The sequence below is a fragment of the Gopherus evgoodei genome, chromosome 8, assembly GCF_007399415.2.
Source record: "Gopherus evgoodei ecotype Sinaloan lineage chromosome 8, rGopEvg1_v1.p, whole genome shotgun sequence".
NCBI lineage: Eukaryota > Metazoa > Chordata > Testudines > Testudinidae > Gopherus > Gopherus evgoodei.
The window spans coordinates 112,061,528-112,079,751 of NC_044329.1; the positions used below are offsets into that span (position 1 = coordinate 112,061,528).

At 47.7% G+C, this 18,224-nt stretch overlaps 1 protein-coding gene across 13 annotated transcripts in view; it reads right to left on the reverse strand.

The window, feature by feature from the left end:
* Positions 1–18,224, reverse strand: part of ST3GAL3 (ST3 beta-galactoside alpha-2,3-sialyltransferase 3) — a 444,286-nt gene that overhangs the window by 157,894 nt on the left and 268,168 nt on the right. For all 13 annotated transcript variants that reach the window (XM_030572865.1, XM_030572866.1, XM_030572862.1 and 10 more), the window contains one exon: positions 8,727–8,821. In XM_030572865.1, coding sequence (XP_030428725.1) covers positions 8,727–8,821 — 95 coding nt within the window. The remainder of the gene's footprint in view (positions 1–8,726; positions 8,822–18,224) is intronic.

The window sequence follows — 18,224 nt, forward strand, 5'->3', positions numbered from 1 at the left end:
CCACTGGGTTCTCTGATTGCCTTGCAGCATCACGTGACCCCAAAACCATATCCACCACATCTCAATGTCTGACCTCCTCTCATCCCTCTAAGGCCCACAAAAGCATCAGGAGGTTACACTTCCCTGGGGGAGACACGACTCCTAAAAGTCAGCAGGAGAGTGTGAGAGTTTCTCTCTCCTGAGCAAATTGAAAAGGGGGGAAATTATCCACGTCTTAGTCACTCAGAGACACATCCGTGAGGAATTTTAATTCAGAGCTCACAAGTCATTTGATTAGATTGGTGCTGGAACTAGGGCTGCGGGGATTGCTGCTGCATCCCCTGGCTTGAAGTGGTTTCCATTATATACAGGGTTTATAGTTTGATTCAATGGCTCTCAACACCCCACTATAAAAACTGTTCCAGCATAGTCGATCAGCGATGGACTCAGGGTTTGAGACCTCACCCAAGAGCTGGTCTCTGCTCTTTCTGATGGTTGTTCAGAAAAATCTCATCAGGTTTAGAGAAGCCCACTACTGAGTGAGGCACCAGACCTGACTGAAATAGGGGACTCTGCAAAGGGATTCTCCTCTTCTCCAGAGGTTGTTCAGGGAGATCTATTGTTTTAATCCTGACAGTCACAAAATAACCTCACCTTGCAGTCCTTGTTTAGTAATCAAAAGCCACTGCCTGTACTCCAGTAGAATCCTTGGCTTCTTGCCCTCAACTTATTCATTTAAAAGTTTCCTTTCTTGTGGCCATATCCACTAGCTGAACTGGGGAAAGAGCAACTTTTACCACACAGAAATCTGCATGAAATAAGCAATTCCCAACTTTGGTCCAAAGAAAAATTCTAATTTGGGGGTTAACTCAGAATTTTGCCTGAACCAATCATCAGAGAAGGACAAACAACTATGTGTTAGCAGCTAACGTGGCTCACAATCCCAGGTTTTTCTTGGACAGAACTAAAGATGTCACATCTTGCATTGCTTTTTTATTAGTTAGAGGGGATTCAAGCAGGGCCAAAATGCTTGATCTGGGACAGACAGCAGTGCAACAGAACCTGTCCAGCAAATAAATATAAAAAAGACACCCTCCTACCCAGCTGGAGAGGTGAGAGAAACCTGTCTATGAGATGGCCCTCCCAAAAGCCTGGTAAGTTTCCTGCATGCACCACTGTAACTTCTATGGAGGCACATGGTCCTGGGGAGGGGGAAGAAATATTTTGGTCCATTGCAAATTTTGGTTTTGATATCAAAGTGACTCTTTTATCAACAGAGATAAAACATGAATCATGCCAGGAAGCCAGATGTGGAGGAGACATTGCTATGCAACTAGAGTGTGTGGAGAAGGAAAGGGGAGCCAGCTTTTCCGATGATGTGCTGATGGGCTAGCTCTAACCTGCCCTTGAATTCTATGCGTGTTCCTGCACTGCAAAGAAAACTCCCGGCTGGCCCATGCTGGTTGACCTGGGATCGCAGGGCTCGGGCTAAGGGGCTATTTCACTGCAGTGCAGACTTCCGGGCTTGGGCAGCTCTGGGACCCTCCCGCCCCGCAAGGTTCTAGAACAGCGATCCCCAACACGGTGCCTGCTTGGAGCCTCTCGATGACGTCACTTGTCAGTGGCAAGCGACATCATCGAGAGGTGTTGCCGTTGAAATGCCGCAGAAATTCGGCGGCATTTTGACAGATGCTCAACCACCATCATAGTCCTTCGTCTGGCGTCCACCAGATGAAAAGGTTGAGGACCACTGTTCCAGAACCTGGGCTTTAGTCTGAGCCCAGTAGCCTGCACAGCAATGAAAGGGCCCCGCCGCCTGAGTCTGCTGGCACGGGCCAACCGCGGGAGTCTAATTGATGTGTAGACAAACCCTATATTTCCACTGAGAGAGCAGAGCTTTCTAGTCAGATAAAAACCAGAAAGTAGCTGGGCAGCTCTGAACCCAGAGTTCCTCCCAGGTGCACTGACACACCAAGGAAAACATCCAAACACACAGTCAGGCACAAGAATGACAATTAACTGTTGCAGAAGACAACAATCAGGCTGTGTGCTCAGACAAAGCCTTAGATTTTTTTGCCACACAATCTGTCACTAATTCCGGATGTCACTCTTGTCACGGGGAGGGAGCAAGTCCCCTTCCTATTGCAGTATTTTACATTAAACAAAACCAAGATGCATCAAGATGAACTTCCCATTTCCTTATTACAGCTGAACCCCCCCCTACTTTTTAGATCCCCTGAGCGGAATGCAAATTCTGGGATGGTGACAGGACCGTCCCGCCCAGTGGAACAGACATCTCAAAAGGCAAGCAGATTTCAGTGCCAGCAAAGCAGGCCTTCTGCATAAAAAATGCTTTGAAGGAAACAAAGCTAATTTAAGTGCGGCAATTACTGCTAAACAGTGTCACGATTCCTGGCTAAATACATGGAGGAGAGATTAACACATTACATTTTATTTGTTTAGTTTTTAAGCCAAAAGCATTTGACACAGTGTAAACTGAAGTCCAGCAAAGAACCTGTTAACTCTCCCTTTCTCATATCAGAGACCACGGACAGATACTAGCCACATTTCTCCGCTTAATCACTTTTTATACAACTTAAGCAGCATCTAGTGACAAATGCTATTCATTGAGATTTCCAAAAATAGCTAGGGAGTCCTCTAGTGTTACTAGTCTCACTGAAAAAACAAAAAGAAATCCTTGTGGCACCTAAATTTGTTAGTCTCAAAGGTGCCACAAAAATTCCTTGTTTTTGCTGACACAGACTAACATGGCTACCACTCTGAAACTAATCTCTCTGGTGCTGTAAGCCCTTTTTGCACTGTTTGTTCACTGAAGAATCCTGCCCATAAAGCAGTGCACGTGTCAGAGAAACCCCAGAAGGCCCTTGACACTGCATGCGCACACAGCCCCGTGTAACCGTCCATGCCAACAGAGGAGTGCTGTCAGAAACTTGTACACAGAGAAAAGAAGACATTTCAACTGAAAAACCCGCAAAGAGTTAAACGGCTCAGGATTCCTGGAGCCATCCCACCCTGTGCTGTGATTGCCTTGAAATAAGCCCTGGGGCTGAACTCAGTGGTTGGTGGGAAACAGCCTTAAGGGAAAACCTAGACACTGTATAGACACAATGACAAATCCAGCAGCACCTTAAAGACTAACAGATTTACTTGGGCATAAGCTTTTATGGGTCAAAACCCCACTTCTTCAGATGCATGGAGTGAAAATTACAGATGCACGCATAGATACAGGCATAGATCTGTAATTTTCACTCCATGCATCTGAAGAGGTGGGGTTTTTACCCACAAAAGCTTATGCCCAAGTAAATCTGTTAGCCTTTAAGGTGCCACGGACTCCTTGTTGTTTTTGTGGGTACAGTCTAACATGGCTACCCCATGATACTAGATACTGTATAGGAAATGGCGATGGTTCTTCCGTCGGTGGCACTTCTAGGGTACATCTACCGAGCAGTAAGAAAACGGCAGCACCAAGTCTCAAAGCCCAGGTCGATTCACTCGGGTTTGCAGGGTTTAGGTTTGGGCTGGAACTCAGAAGCTGAGACTCTGACACCTCAAGGGGTTTCAGATCTCAGGCTCCAGCCCGAGCGTCTACCCTGCAATTTTTAGCTCCATGTGCCAAGTCCCATGAGCTTGAATCAGCACCCCAGGCCAAAAGTAGCCATGCCGCTGTCTTTCACCGAAGCATAGATATACTGAACCAACACTGTAACACAGACGGTGTAGTGCCGCTGGAGGTGTCAGCACTTGGGGTTAACGGAGTTCCTAGAACACTCTGTGTCAGAGTAAGAGTTTCGATATCCTGGGCTATTCTAATGTGGGTAATTTCATTCTGCTGCCTCCGATCACCGTAGCACTTTCAATTAGATGGTATATCCTTCACTTCCTGTCCCAGAACAGCTGCCACCTTTCACCTCAGAGGTGAGGGAAGTACATTTATATAAACACAAGGCCAATTAAGGAGAAATTATTCAACAGAATTTAAATATACACAAATTCTTGATCTCTTGGACAGTTTATCAGGGATCTGAGTCTGTGACTGCACCAGACTGCAAACCCTGTCACTTGCAATTATGCATCCTCTTTCCAGGCTTTAGCCAAGTCACTACAAGGAGGCAGCAAATTTCACAATGGAACTAAAATGCACATTTTTAACAGCAAGTGTAACCAAACATTCGAACGGATTACCCAGGGCACAGTAAATTCTCCAGCACTTGGAGTCTTTTCATCACGATTGGATTACCTTCTAAAAAGATAGTCTAGTTCAGCCACAAATTATTGGTCTAAAAGCAGGAATCACTGAGTGAAATCTAGGGCCTGTGTTATGCAGAAGTAGGGTTGCTAACTTTCTAAGTTCTGAAAACCAACCCCTTCCCACCCCATCTCTTCCCCAGAGGCCCCGCCCCTGCCCCTCCTCTTCCCCCAAAGCCTCGCCCCTGCTCCGCCTCTTCCCTTGAAGCCCTGCTCCCCACTCACTCTTCTCTCCATCCCCAATCACTCGCTGCTCTCCTACTTCCTCATCCCTCAATCCTCTCCACATCTCCCCCACCCCAGTTGGGTTCCCTCTGCTCCAGGCTAGAATGGGAGTTGCAGCCTGATACGGTGCCTGCTGCTTGCCCACCCATGAGATGCAGGTAGGAAGGGGCTGGTGTGGGTTGATAATCTGGCATACCCTCCCACCCCCACACCTGCAGTAACCAGACTTTTGGTACTGGGTCACATGGACACGGCCAGGTCCTCTTTTCGACTGGATTTTCCAGGCGAAAACTGGACACCTGGCAACCCTATGCAGAAGATTAGATTAGATGATCATGATGATCCCTTCTGGTCTTAAAACCTATGACTGGACACATTTGCTCAGAAATGCAAGATATCTACCTTCTCGGGAACCACACATACAGGGAGAGGGATCCCAGGTTGGGATGTAAACAGGTGTCCTGGCTGTGTGTGATCAGATGTAACTAGATCACCACCTTAAAAGTAGTTGAGAAGTATATTTGTCTCAGACAGTTTGAGGGACTTTGGTCTGTCTCTATCATGGTCAGGATCTTTGCTTAGCAGAGGTGCCAGAAAGATTTCTCCACAATGCTGTTTATTTCCAATGACTTGTATGAAAGAACTGTTTACTTCAGGTGGCAAAGTTCTTGTCTACTACCTCCTGCTCCAAGGACTATTCATGGCGAGTCTACTACTGAGCAGCTTATCCTGTTTGCAAGTGTGTTTCTATTACCTAGCAGGTAACTGATCCCAGGAAAGTTTGCACTGCAAGCTGCCAAGCCTGCAGGGATTCCTGGCAGGGTAGGTGGGCACCCAATGCCTCACTGCTTGATTATGAAGAACATATGATAGGCCTCACTGTCTGGCTCACAGCCACACCCAGTCTCTGAAGGTCCTCACCTATTCAGGGTTACACTCACCTTGGGAACCTTTATGTGCAGCTGTTCTTCTCAATGCGAATCAGCACATTGGCTGTGAAATCCCTCCTTATAGGCCAATGGCCAAATTAAGAAGTGAAGCCCTGAGGAAAGGGGGATCTTACTGGTGCAGCTACGTGGAGGTCTCTGCAATGGAGTGTGTAAAGTGAATGTTTCACATCTGGAGCTGGAGCTGTCTTTACAGTGAGATTTCTCACAAAAAATTAGGATTCCTCCTGAACTGTGTCAGAATAATCAACATGTTGCCTCCTCTTCATGTGATAGCGTGTAAAGACTTTGTAACACTGGCCTGTGCCCTTCTGACCCAATTCTAGCCTTTGACTCTCAATTTATACAGACATGTTACCCCAAAGTAGTGCAGCTCTGTAAACAGGACTCTGCAAGATCACAGGGCCACCCAGAGGATTCAGGGGGCCTGGGGCAAAGCAATTTCAGGGACCCCTTCCATAAAAAGAAAAGTTGCAATACTATAGAATATTATATTCTTGGGGGGCCTGGAGCAAATTGCCCCACTTGCCCCCCACCGGGCAGCCCTGCAAGATCACTCCTGCCTGGAACCCTAATGAATAAACCAGAGACTAGGTGAAACAGGGCCCGCTACCGGTTTCATTTCAGAGACACAAGCACTGAACAAAAGGCCATGAATTCAAAAGCCCTTCGGAGTTCAAAGCCTGGAACACAGAAAGCAGCTTCAATAATACAAGGCAGAATGGGAGGGCTCTGCTTGAAAAACCGCTGATTCCATTGCATCGTTACCTTAAGTAATTAGATCAGAGTGTAACTACTGGGTAGGAATCTCTTAGGAATGCCCTGAGTAGTAGGTCAGCAAACCCTTGCTGTGACATCACTTCACAAAATAAGTCTCCTGCACGTGGACTAGACCATGATGAGATTCACAAGTCCTCAATAAAACCTTTCTGACCTCAGCCTAGCTGGAGCTGATACCGTTAACACCCAACACCTTTCACAAGGAACACCTTGTAGGGGCTTCCTACCACACCGAACAGAATCCCACCCCATCCCTTTCAAGGTACGCATATCTCCTCCTAGTTTCCTGAGCTACCCAGTCTGCTCTGTCTTTCCCACGCACAGCACAGCTCTGACAGTCTTCAGCTTGCACAAGCAGGGTGCCTGCCTAGGGCAGTTGTTTGGATAGCATTAGACATGCTCTGACTGAAGGCCCTAATGAGGTGCTGATCCCATCATCAAGTCACTCAATTCATCCAGAACACGTCCCATGGGATGGCTAGAAAAGCTTGATGCACGAATTCCAAGTGACGTGTGACACAAACGGGGCGCCATTCGCATCGCTAGAGCTCTCCGTCTGTCAGCACGGCCATTAGAAACCCTGCTTTACACAGCTTTATAACTCATCCCTCCCACACACAGAAATTGCTCTAGACTGAAACTTGGCACAAAGTTTAGTCCCAGGAGGGCATTAAAAAAACCCATTCAGCTGTTTCTGTCCCATTGCTTCAGCTCTCAGCCATTTAAACAATGGCAAGTTCTCATTTCTCTTCTTCACCAAGGAAATCCAATATAAAACACCAGATTTACATAACACTGGTGGTGACACAAGCTGGCAGCAGCCAGGAAACCCAGAGCAAAGCTGCCAAAGCTACTCAGTCATCCCCCTCTGGCAACTTTCTCCACTTGGATTCAGTTTCGCAAAATGAGTTTTATTAGGTCTGGCTGCAGTCATGTGTAATCTTCAAACCTCATCCCCAGCCCGGTCAGGATGCCTGCCCCTGCCCTTGTACGCCTGCTTAAAGCAAAGATCCCCTCTCTTGTGCTTGATGTAGCATTTCCACTTGTGCTTCCACTGTGGCTTCTAATGGCCTTTGCAGCAATCCCTTCTGGCTGAGTTACCCAGCAGTAATCACTCTCTCACTGAGCTGGGAGGGAACCAGAGGGGAGAAGATCTATGCTGCGAGACAGAAGAACTTGCTCCATAAAGTCTGAGCTTTGATCAGAGACTTTTTGTTTCTACTACTGCTATGTTCAGCTAACTGAACCTGCCTCTAAGGCTTGACTAAGACACAGGCACCCTAGGGCCATGCCTAAGACCCCACCAGTTCGTGGTTACATCAGAATCTAATCTAAAGCTTTAACTTCAAGCAGGAAAAAAGAAGTTTCTAGCCCTCAAAATTGTGAAAAAACTTGAAAATGTGGCCCACATGTAAGTGATGCAGCAACACCTGCCTGGGTGTGCCGACAATCTGAAATGATAGCTCAGAGATGTGAGTGGAGTGTTAATCCTGAGATCCACTGCTCGGGGGTGAGGTGTGGGGGGGGGAGGCGCCACACGAGACGATGCACACCAACACCTCACTGGCAGAGAAGTGTGGCATGGAAGGAGAAGAAGAATGAAAGCAGGCCTGTTCCACTCACCCAAGCAGGCACACACCTTGGCTGCAGAGGTAGTTAATTGTCCACGCTTCCCTGCTGCCATGCCTGCCTTTCTCAGGAAGGAGAAAGTGCCAACAGCACTCCAAATGGTTGGGCAGAGCCATGGGAATGGACCCATACCCCTACCCCACCATCATCACCATGTTATGATGAGCCCAGGGCCCCAGTTTGCTTTCGTATAACCTGCCCTGCCTTATCTCCAACAAGGAAATTTCAGACCAGATTACTACCCCACAGAGAGAAGCGCTCTTCTCACTGCGCATTCAGTATATTCTACCACTGGTCACATAGCTCCAAATATCACAGCCACAGGAATAAAAGCTAATGATAAGGGTCACATTTTCTGTTTTTCTTATACTAAGCCCATCACTGTGGTATCTGAGTGGGTTTTTGGAGTCCATTGTGGATCCTCAGGGAACCCTAATGATGTAGGCAGTGGTCAAGCCAGGGCTCTGCAAACCTACCCATGAGCTGCACTATTCACCCTTCTGCCAATGGCCAATTAGAATGATTTTCAAATCAGTTTGGTGCTTGAAGGGGCATTTCAGTTGCCACTGCCAGCCAAATTACTACAAACCAACATCCTTAGTGACACTGGAATATTGTCTATACTAGTAGAGTGCTCTGCAGAACACTGGCACTGCTGCACTCTGATTCTCACTGGGGTCTTAACTGTGCTCGCAAACGCCAGTTTCTGGGACACACGCTCTGGCTGTGCCGTGCTGGTCTCTCAGAGCATGCATATGTACTCCGCATTCAAACTGCAAAGAAACCACTGCACAACAGATCAAAACTCTCTGCGTTTACAAAGGAAAACAGAATTACAGGGCCAATTTCCTGACTACACAATTATATCTGCTCTCTCACTGACATACAGTCCCACCATACCTTGTCCTTTAATTCCAAAGGGAGGTACAAAGTCCCTGATCCGTGCCCACTTTTTGAAGGAATCATCCAAGAACATTGGCGCTGGCTTGGAGAACCTGAAAAACAAAACAAGAGAGACACAAATGTGAACCAGGGGAAGAATAACTTTCTGTAGGAGGCTCCAGGGACTCACTGCCCAAGTGCTGATTGCAAACACTCAGGAGGAAAACAGCAGGTCTATTGTCAGGTTTTATTACTACCTTGGAATTCGTACACAGAGGAACCAAGGGTGGCACTTCATAAACCTGAAACTCACTTCCCACTCAGCAGGTTAGAAAGCCCTACCAGGTGAGCTTAGTTACAGCAAGGCAAGAAACTCTGAGACGCCAGAAACAATCCAAGTTAGAATGAGTTTTAGTTGATGCTAACAAGCCACTGCCACGTTCTTAATACAAGTAGCAAAGAGTCTTGGGGCACCTTATAGACTAACAGACGTATTGGAGCATGAGCTTTCGTGGATTCTTAACACAGAATCTGCTGGGGCAGGGGCTAGTAGACGGGGAGCCTAAATTGTTCATCTCGTATAACCACCACCTTCTGATTAAAATAGCAGAGAGGGGCTGCTCGGCAAGACAACACAGACATGTGCAGCAAAGCATTTAATCCCTAATCACTTCAACCACAAGCCGGTTTGTCTAGGATAACTGAAGCTTGCCAGGACTGGCACTCTGGCAAGCCTCTGTAGGCACAGTAGTGCCTGGAGCACTTTTCTTGTAAGTCGAGGTACACCTGCAAGGGCACAGGCAAGCATGGGTGCTCACGCAGACATGGGTGCAAAGATGTGCATGTAGGTAGAGCTGCACCAGTGTGTTTGTGGTGTATTTTAGATACAGATGCACTAGTATGGCTCTGAAAGTATATGAATGTGCAGGGTGAGTTGTGAAAGTAGATAAAGTGGCATTTACACAGGTGGCTGGGTTCGTTTGGTCTATGCATGCAGAGCTACTATCTGAGCTACCCACATAAACACAAGAATACAAACATGGTTCAGGAGGTTGTGAAATAGCACTTAATAGTTTACAGAGACTGGAAAGCAATGCAGTTCTTTTCTTCTCTAATCAGGAATATCCATTCACTAAACATACAAATGATCCAGGAGACATGCCACACCAAGCCCGAAAAGTACCGTGGCTCCAGAACCACTTACAAATGAAAGAGAACTTGCCCTTAACTTCTGGGACTGAAAGCCTGTGGAAACATTCTCGCTAGGGAAAGACAACAGCTAGTTTGTTCTTTTCTGGATGAAGAATCACTGGCCTGCAGCTAGGACAATGCCACTCTGAAGGAAAAGGTCACCATGCTACCATGCAGGAGCAACTCTGGAAATATTAGCTGCTAAGAGAGACAGGAGTTGAGGACAGATTTAGAGGCCTGGCAGGGAACGCTAGTCAGCATGGAGTGCAGCAAGAGCATTTCCCAGCAAGTACAGTAGAACTTGAGAGTTACGAACATCTCAGGAGTGGAGGTGTCTGTAACTCTGAAATGTTCATAACTCTGTCTGAACAAAACATTATGGTTGTTCTTGCAAAAGTTTACAACTGAAAAGTGACTTAATGCATTTAAACTTTACTATGCAGAAGAAAATTGCAGCTTTTCCTGGGTTTTTTTTAGTAGTTTATGTTTAACAGCACTGGACAGTATTTGCTTTTTTTTTTTTTGTCTCTGTTGCTGCCTGACTGCGTACTTCCAGTTCCAAATGAGGTGTGTGGTTGACTGGTCAGTTCATAACTCAGGGTTTGTATAGAGTAGAACCTCAATCAGAAATCTGTTTATTTCAGAGCATTAAAACAGCAGCAGCACCCTACTAAAGCAAAACTGAAAAGTAAGCTGTGAAAAAGCATGAAAGCTGCAGGTGAAGCTAGGAAACAAATGCAACCCAGCCACTTTCAGATCCTAGTACAATCACCACACAGGAAGAAGGAACGTTGGCTGAATTCCATATCACTTGAAATTTGGTGCAACCACAAATTCAGGTTAAATCAGAAAGAGCCTGCACAAATCACTGGGAGGGGGAGAGAAGCCAGAGGCATCTAATGAACTACCAGAACAGAATGAGTCATGCCCACCCAAGCATCCATTAACAAAATAATCCACAATCATAAAAGTAGGACACAATGGATTGCGTGACAGCTCTAGAAGGAGAGGAAGACAACTCTGCAATGCGCAGCAGGCCCAAGGATGCTAGAAGAGCCCATGGAATCATCTTGGGATCTCTGGAACGCAGGTAAAGTAATTTTTCTATAATCTAAACAATATTAGGCTCAACATTTCTCTGAAACTTTCAAAGATTAAACAGCCAAAAGAACTGTAGTATTTACACTGGAGGATTTATCAGATTTAAGCATGGAGTTACATTAAATACCAAAAACTGAAAGTACCTCTCTTTGGTTACTACTTGGGAAATATATAAGTCTCCCACCCCTCCCAGCACTGACTGGGAGATAGTTTTCATCACTGCTAACCAATGCAGGAGGATGTCACACCTGAATTCCAACTCTCATATTTATTTGCAGCAGAGACAAATGGGCAAAAGTCAGGAACTGACTCCTTAGGCCAATGCTGATATGCTTGTGACAGTTAGCAGCCCCTCCTAACAGCTAGTTATAATAGCTGGCAACCAGAGCCGGTGCAAGGATATTTTGTGCCCTAGGCGAAACGTCCATCTTTCCACCCCCCCCCCCCCAAGAAAAATCACATACATTATACACAATACACGGTCACGAAATTGTGCCCCCGACCTTTTTTTTTTTTTTAATCTGCCATGAGGCTGCATCAACTGTAAACGAAAAAAAATGAAATTTTATTCCTATCAGTCCTTTTTCTTGTTCACTATTAAAAGTAAAGGATAGAGAATGCATGTCACTTACTATAATTAACTATTTGAATTTCATCAACTGTTTGACGTAAATATTGATTAAGAGATCAAGATGACTTTCCCTTAAAATTAAGCAATGTTGATTGTAATCAGAAATACACCTTTTTTAGTCACGTATACGTCCTTCCTTCATATCAAAATCTGACTGGGAGTGCTGCGGAACCCATTCTGCCTAACTAGCCATGCACCTCCAAATGATTAAAAACCTCAAATGGTACAAACTCAATTTGAATGAAAAATTCCATTTTCTAACTAAATAGGTCACACACACTCAAATGGTTGCCAAGTGCTCTCTGTGGTGGTATGTTCATCTGCTCTAAATGCCTACTAACTTCCCTGTGAAAATAATCTTTGACTTTGATCCAATGAAAGCGGGATGGAAAAGCTCCCCCCCCAGAAGACCTAAGACATGATGGCTGGATACATAAACAGACACCTGTCCCTCACAGGTACTACCTCATAACATGCCAATTGTGCTCAGGACAGAACATCACAGAGGAATATTACGCATTCAGTGGTCTCTACGCTGGCCAAGCAACAGCACAACAACTAACCTAACCAGTCCATCCAATTTTTTTGACTGCTTCTTGGGCACTGGTGAGGGGTAACGGTGCCAGACTGAGCCCGGTGATGGGTGCAGTACAAGTCTACAAACTGAGGCAAGGTGCCGGGCCTAGAGTCCTGCTGAGACTGCTGTCCTGCACCAAGTGGAGCACAGCCTCCATGAGGAGAGAACTCAAATAAATATCACGCTCCTTCTGCATGATTCCCCCAAGCACTTCTTCAGGCAGCTGCTATGGGGGTCACTCACAGGCTTAGGCCTGCCTGTTGCAGGCAAAACACAGCAGCAGGGCTTAAAACTCAGACAGGGCTGCCCAGAGGATTCAGGGGGCCTTGGGCAAAGCAAAATCGGGGGCCCCTTCCATAAAACATTTGCAATACTATAGTAACATGTATTAGGAAATGTAAAAAATAACTAGTGAAATACATTCAAAAATTAACTTGTAATAATTTGAAAATACACTAAATACATTATTTAAAAACATTAAAAGCTGTAATGGTCTGTATACATTTGCAATTACATAATGGGCAGATGATGGATGATTGTGATGGTTGGTACCAATGGGCTGTCACTGCCTGGGGGTGGTGCTGTTGTTGCCCAGGGCTGGGTGGGGAGCTGGGCTCTGGGTTCAGGGCTGCCCAGCTCACAGGGGCTGGGCTCAGGGATGTGGGGAGATGGGGTCAGGGTGGTGTCCAGCTCAGAGGGGCTGGGCTCGGAGCTGGGGGTCAGGGCTGTGGGGGGGATGGGGTCAGGGGGGTGCCTGGGGGCACTGGGGCAGCTGAGCTCTGCAGGCTACTGTTCTCTCCAGCCGCCCACATACAAGGGGAGCAGGAGCAGGGACCAGCCAAGGACCAAGGGAGCATGAGCACAGGCGCCTGAGGCAGACCTGTGGGGAAGCACTTGCTTATCTTGCCCAGCACATGAGCATCAGGGTCTTCTTTCTTCCTCCACTCCACCAGACCACTGCTGAGGCTCTTTTCTTCTCCTGCCCCTTGCTGGGGCTGATGTGGAGGCTGAGCCAGGGGGCAGCCCCCGCTTTCCTCCAAAAGCCCTTGTGTCGTGCCATCGCAGGGCTCCTACCACGTGCGCTAAGTAGAGCTACGCAGCTCTGCCCAGCCGCCTCCGCCACCCCCCCCCAAATGAGAAAAATTGCATAGGCTGGAGCCCCTGCTCTGGGAGGGAGAAGGATTCTGATTTCTGAGCCTCTACTAGCAGCTCAGGGATACCCCTGGGTCAGCGCGCCACTGGCAGCCTGAATCTCTGGGCAGTCGCAGCGGCGCCCTGACCCAGGGGACTCCCTGGGTTGCTGGCTGCCGTGGCGGTGCCATGACCCAGGGGGCCCCTGGCCTGCCGCGGCAGTGCGCGCTGACCCAGGGGGCCCCTGGCCTGCCGGCTGCCGTGGCGGTGCGTGCTGACCTGGGGGACACCCTGGGCTGCCGGCTGCTGCGTCAGCGCCCTGACCCGGGGGACCCCCTGGGCTGCCGGCTGCCTCAGCGGTGCGCGCTGACCCAGGGTCAGCGCGCCGCCGCGGCAGCCAGCAGCCCAGGGTTTCCCTGGGCCAGGGGACCCCCTGGGCTGCCGGCTGCCACGGCGGTGCGCTGACCCAGGGGACACCCGGCAGCAGCGGCCAGTCAACCATTTAAAAAAAAATTGGGGGCGCTTTTTGGCATTCCCAAATCTCGGCGCCCTAGGCAACCACCTAGTTCGCCTAAATGGTTGCACCGGCCCTGCTGGCAACCATTAGGAGAAATTGGACACTTCACAAATACAGTAGCCTGAACTTTTGAACTGTCTTTCCTTATCAGTCTTGAGGCAGTTAAAACTGGTCGTAGGCTGATTTTTGTTGAGCAGATTGCAGAAGTGCTAACCACCAATCAAACGCTAACACGACCGAAGCTGTGTGAGTGTGTATAAAAGATTCTTGGTTTTTGTATGGAGTAGAGTTTTTTGTACCAAAGTACAGAACTCTCTTTTCTTCTGCGGAATAAAGCAACCTTTCCTTATCCCTGTCTGGCTGTCACTGGCTCTCAGCTAGGCAGACCCGACATTTCGGTAACATGCTGGTTGGAGAGTTCTTTCCTTTTTCAGTGATGCTTGTTAAAAGCTGAGGGGGGGAGCAGGTCCCTCCCACATGAAGAGTCCTCAACAGACAAAAGTTGGCATAAAAGGCTCTTATGTGACCCCCTCCTCGCAACTGCTGGTGCAGGGGTGTGTTGAGGACAGGGAGGGGGGAAATAGATGGAGAGAGATGTGTCTAGCCATTCCCATCGGGTATAGTGTTTCAGTAACCATATCAAGCTAGGCAATGTATAGCAGGCCCAGGCTGCTCTAACCTGGGCTGGGGCAGAAAATCAGGGACCTGTGACCAACCCTTTGTCAGCCCCCCAGTTTGATGTACCCAAAGGAAGCTGGGAACAGCACAAAATCTGCCTCAGTGACTGACAACATGCATGTCTTGACTTTGGTTATTATGGACTACATGATCATAGTTACATTTTTCCCATTATTTTGATGAGGAAAAATGTACTTGCAGAAGAGTACAGTCCCTTATTTACTGAAAAGAGGTGAATGGCTCCAGAATTTCATCCCACGGTGTATTATTTACCTGACAACCAACTATGATAGTGCTTTTCATCATGTGTATCTGGGTGTGCACCATAGATATGCAACTGCATACTGTACTGCAATTCCTGGCGGAAAACGTCACCGCAAACGCACAGCAGCTACTTTTCCGGTTAAGCTTTGCTATTGTAACAAAAAGCCAGGCAAGAATGAGAGATGGACAAGATCATTAGCTCATCATTCCAGGCTGTCCTATCTCCTGTCACCAGGACTATAAGGTCAAAGGGGCACTGTGACGGAGTTCCCTTGCTGCTCGCGGCACCTCCTCCTGGCCATCCTGGGGATCAGCTCTGCCAGGAGCTTCACCCTTGTCAGCGGTGTCTCTACCCATCTTCTGCTCTGGTCTGCAGCCTCTCTCCCCCTCTCGGGGTGGCAGCTTCTGGTCTGTGGCTTGGCCCTTTGGCCAGGTCACTAAGTTCCTCTCCTCCCGGGAAAATCACAATACTTCTGGACCAACGCCCTGTGCCACTACCCAGTGGCTGGCAGGGGAATCCAGGCCTGCCCTCTACACTGGGTTCCAGCCCAGGGATCCTATAACATTTAGCCAAGGCCTGTACTGTCATACATCTTGCTGCTGTTTCCCTGGGCTTCTTCCTACATCACTAGCTCCCACCTTCTCTGGGTCCGCCAACCTCCAGCCTCCCAACTCCCTTCTCTCAGGGAGTAACTGCAGCCTGCCTTCTGCAGCCCCCCCTTGCTAATTGCAGCTCCTGGGCTTTTTACAGGCCCCTCCTGTTCCTTCCCAGCTGTGCCTGCCTCCAATTAGTTGCCCATGAAACCTTAACGCTACTCTCTTTCAGTAATGCCCCAATGCTTCATTAACAAAAACTTTTAGTCTGCCAACCCCACAGTCCTAAAATGTACGCACTGTTCACTTCCTTTTACAGCCCTTCACCATCACCCACAGGATTCCATCTACCACTGTTAAAGGACAACACCATAGGGTTTTTGAACAAGACAAGCTGTGTTGATAGTAGTAGTTTAGGTAGGTGTACATATCATTTCCTACACTCTGTATACTTAGCCATCCAGGCACGCCTCCCCGCACATCAGCTGGGTCCCACGGACCCACTTCTGGCACACCTCCCCAGATATGTCCCAACCCATTCACCCCCTCTCCAACCTGCCCCTCATCCCACTTCTGTATCAAGGGAACACATCTCCCTGAAGCATTCGCTCCCTGCTATACAAAGGTTTCTACTGCTGTTACTCCCCGCCCCCTTGTAACCTGACTTACACGCAGTGCCTTGAGCAAAGGACAACTACGTTACAGCCGAATGGTGTTTGTGTTTCAGAATGGTTGGAGGTGGCAGTTTGTGGCAGGGCCAGCGAGAGACATCACAGACTGGGTTTCCGTTCCAAAACACTGACAGCTTTACATTTGAGAGAGAGAACCTCTGACCGCTGATCAAGAGGAGTATGCCCTCTCCGAGGGCCAGCAAGGTGTCAGAGCTCCTAACGTTTCTATGCCACCCCCTACATCTTTTGGTCAGCCACAGACCCTCTGATTTCCATGAGTGATACTGCAGGTGCTCTCCACCCTCACCTGCAAGGGTTGGCAGCCTGTGCCGTAAGCTTGGTGTCAGTCTCTAAACAAATCAAGTAACAAAACTGCAACTCAGGCTGTTGCTGTCGGCACCTTTAAACAAAGAGAAAAACTCGCTCAAACCTTCAAAATGCAAGCGCTTAGGTGCAGCGCTTAGAGCAGGGGTCGGCAACCTTTCAAAAGTGATGTGCCGAATCTTCATTTAGTCACTCTAATTTAAGGTTTCGTGTGGCAGTAATACTTTTTAACACGGTCTCTTTCTATAAGTCTATAATATATAACTAAACTATTGTTGTATGTAAGTAAATAAGGTTTTTTAAATGTTTAAGACGCTTCATTTAAAATTAAATTAAGATTCAGAGCCCCCTGGACCGGTGGCCAGGACCCAGGCAGTGAGAGTGCCACTGAAAATCAGCTCATGTGCCACCTTCGGCACATGTGCCATAAGGTGCCTACTCCTGGCTTAGAGCAAGATGCCTGGGCAAGTCTCACCCAGCTCTGCTTCTGAGCAAAACTGGCCTACTGGTTCTTGATTGGTCCGTATTCCTTGTGACCCTTCTCGGCCTCCAGAGGACTGTCTTGTTGGCTACTCACTCTGAATGGATTTTCCACAGACAGGGCGTGTCAGTCCAGCAGGGAGCAGAGAAGGCTGGACAGACGCCACATCACATTCAGATGCTCAGCCAAAGCACAGAAAACTATCACAGCTCCTGACAAATCTCTCAGATGTGTTCTATATCTGCCCTCAGACCCTATAGGAGGTGCACGTGAGGAACAAGGCCCAGATCATTTTGACCTGATTGAATCATCACTATGTCCAGTAGCTCACAACCTCGTAAATCACAGAGGCTGCAGAGTGGGCAAAACAAGATGCCAGTGCAGACCACCTCTCTGCGCCCCAATCAGCCTGTAGTCAGCAACCCCCATATCATGGTGCACTGCTTGCTCTCCCACAAGCTTCTGCAACCTCGTGTCCCAGGAATGGCCCAGAATCAACATGCTGTCAACCGTCAGCATAAATATTTCTTTCCCCTCAGAGCTCAAGGTACCTGCATGACCAGTTTCAATCCCCCACACGAGTCGTCTTTTGAACCACCACATTATTCTGCCCTGAGATCAAGAAGTAGCCATTTGTACACACCCCAAATCCTCCTCGAGAAGCTAGTAAAATATAGATTTCCTCAAACAACCAGTCCAAGGCTTGCCTACTGTCTATCCTAATTTCCCACCCTCTCCTTCCTGTCTCCAGCTTCTCTCCACACAATGTAACAAAACCTTTGGTTAGACTGGCTGCTGACTGCTCTGCTGTGTTCTCAGGAAACCTCCCAATAAAATAAAAACATGTTAAAATAGAGACAAAGTGTAGAAAGCAACATGAATGATTAAATCTTTACTGCATAGGTCTACAAAGGTTTGGACTAGGTGCCCCTGCCATTATTTTCCTCCCTAGCCCCCTACCACTCACCCCCACATTCACCCTTTTCCCAGTGTCAAAGTTGTAAAAAGAGAAGGATAAACACATTTGGAACATGCTTTAAGGATCCCACTAGCATGACTTCTATGTCAGTAATAAAAATTGGAAGTAAAATCCTACTGAGGAAAATAGAAAGGAGCATCACCTCTGGCAAGACAAGTGTAAAAGCATAATTAGGCAGCCAAAAAAGAATTTGAAGACCAACTAGCAAGACCAACAAAACAGCAAAAAATATATATATAAGTACATCAAAAGCAGAAAGCCTGGCAAACAATCAGTGGGAGTGACTAGACAATCGAGGTGCTAAAGGAGGACTCAAGGAGACAAGGTTAATGTGGAGAAGCTAAATGAATTCTTTGCATTGATCTTCACTGCAGACG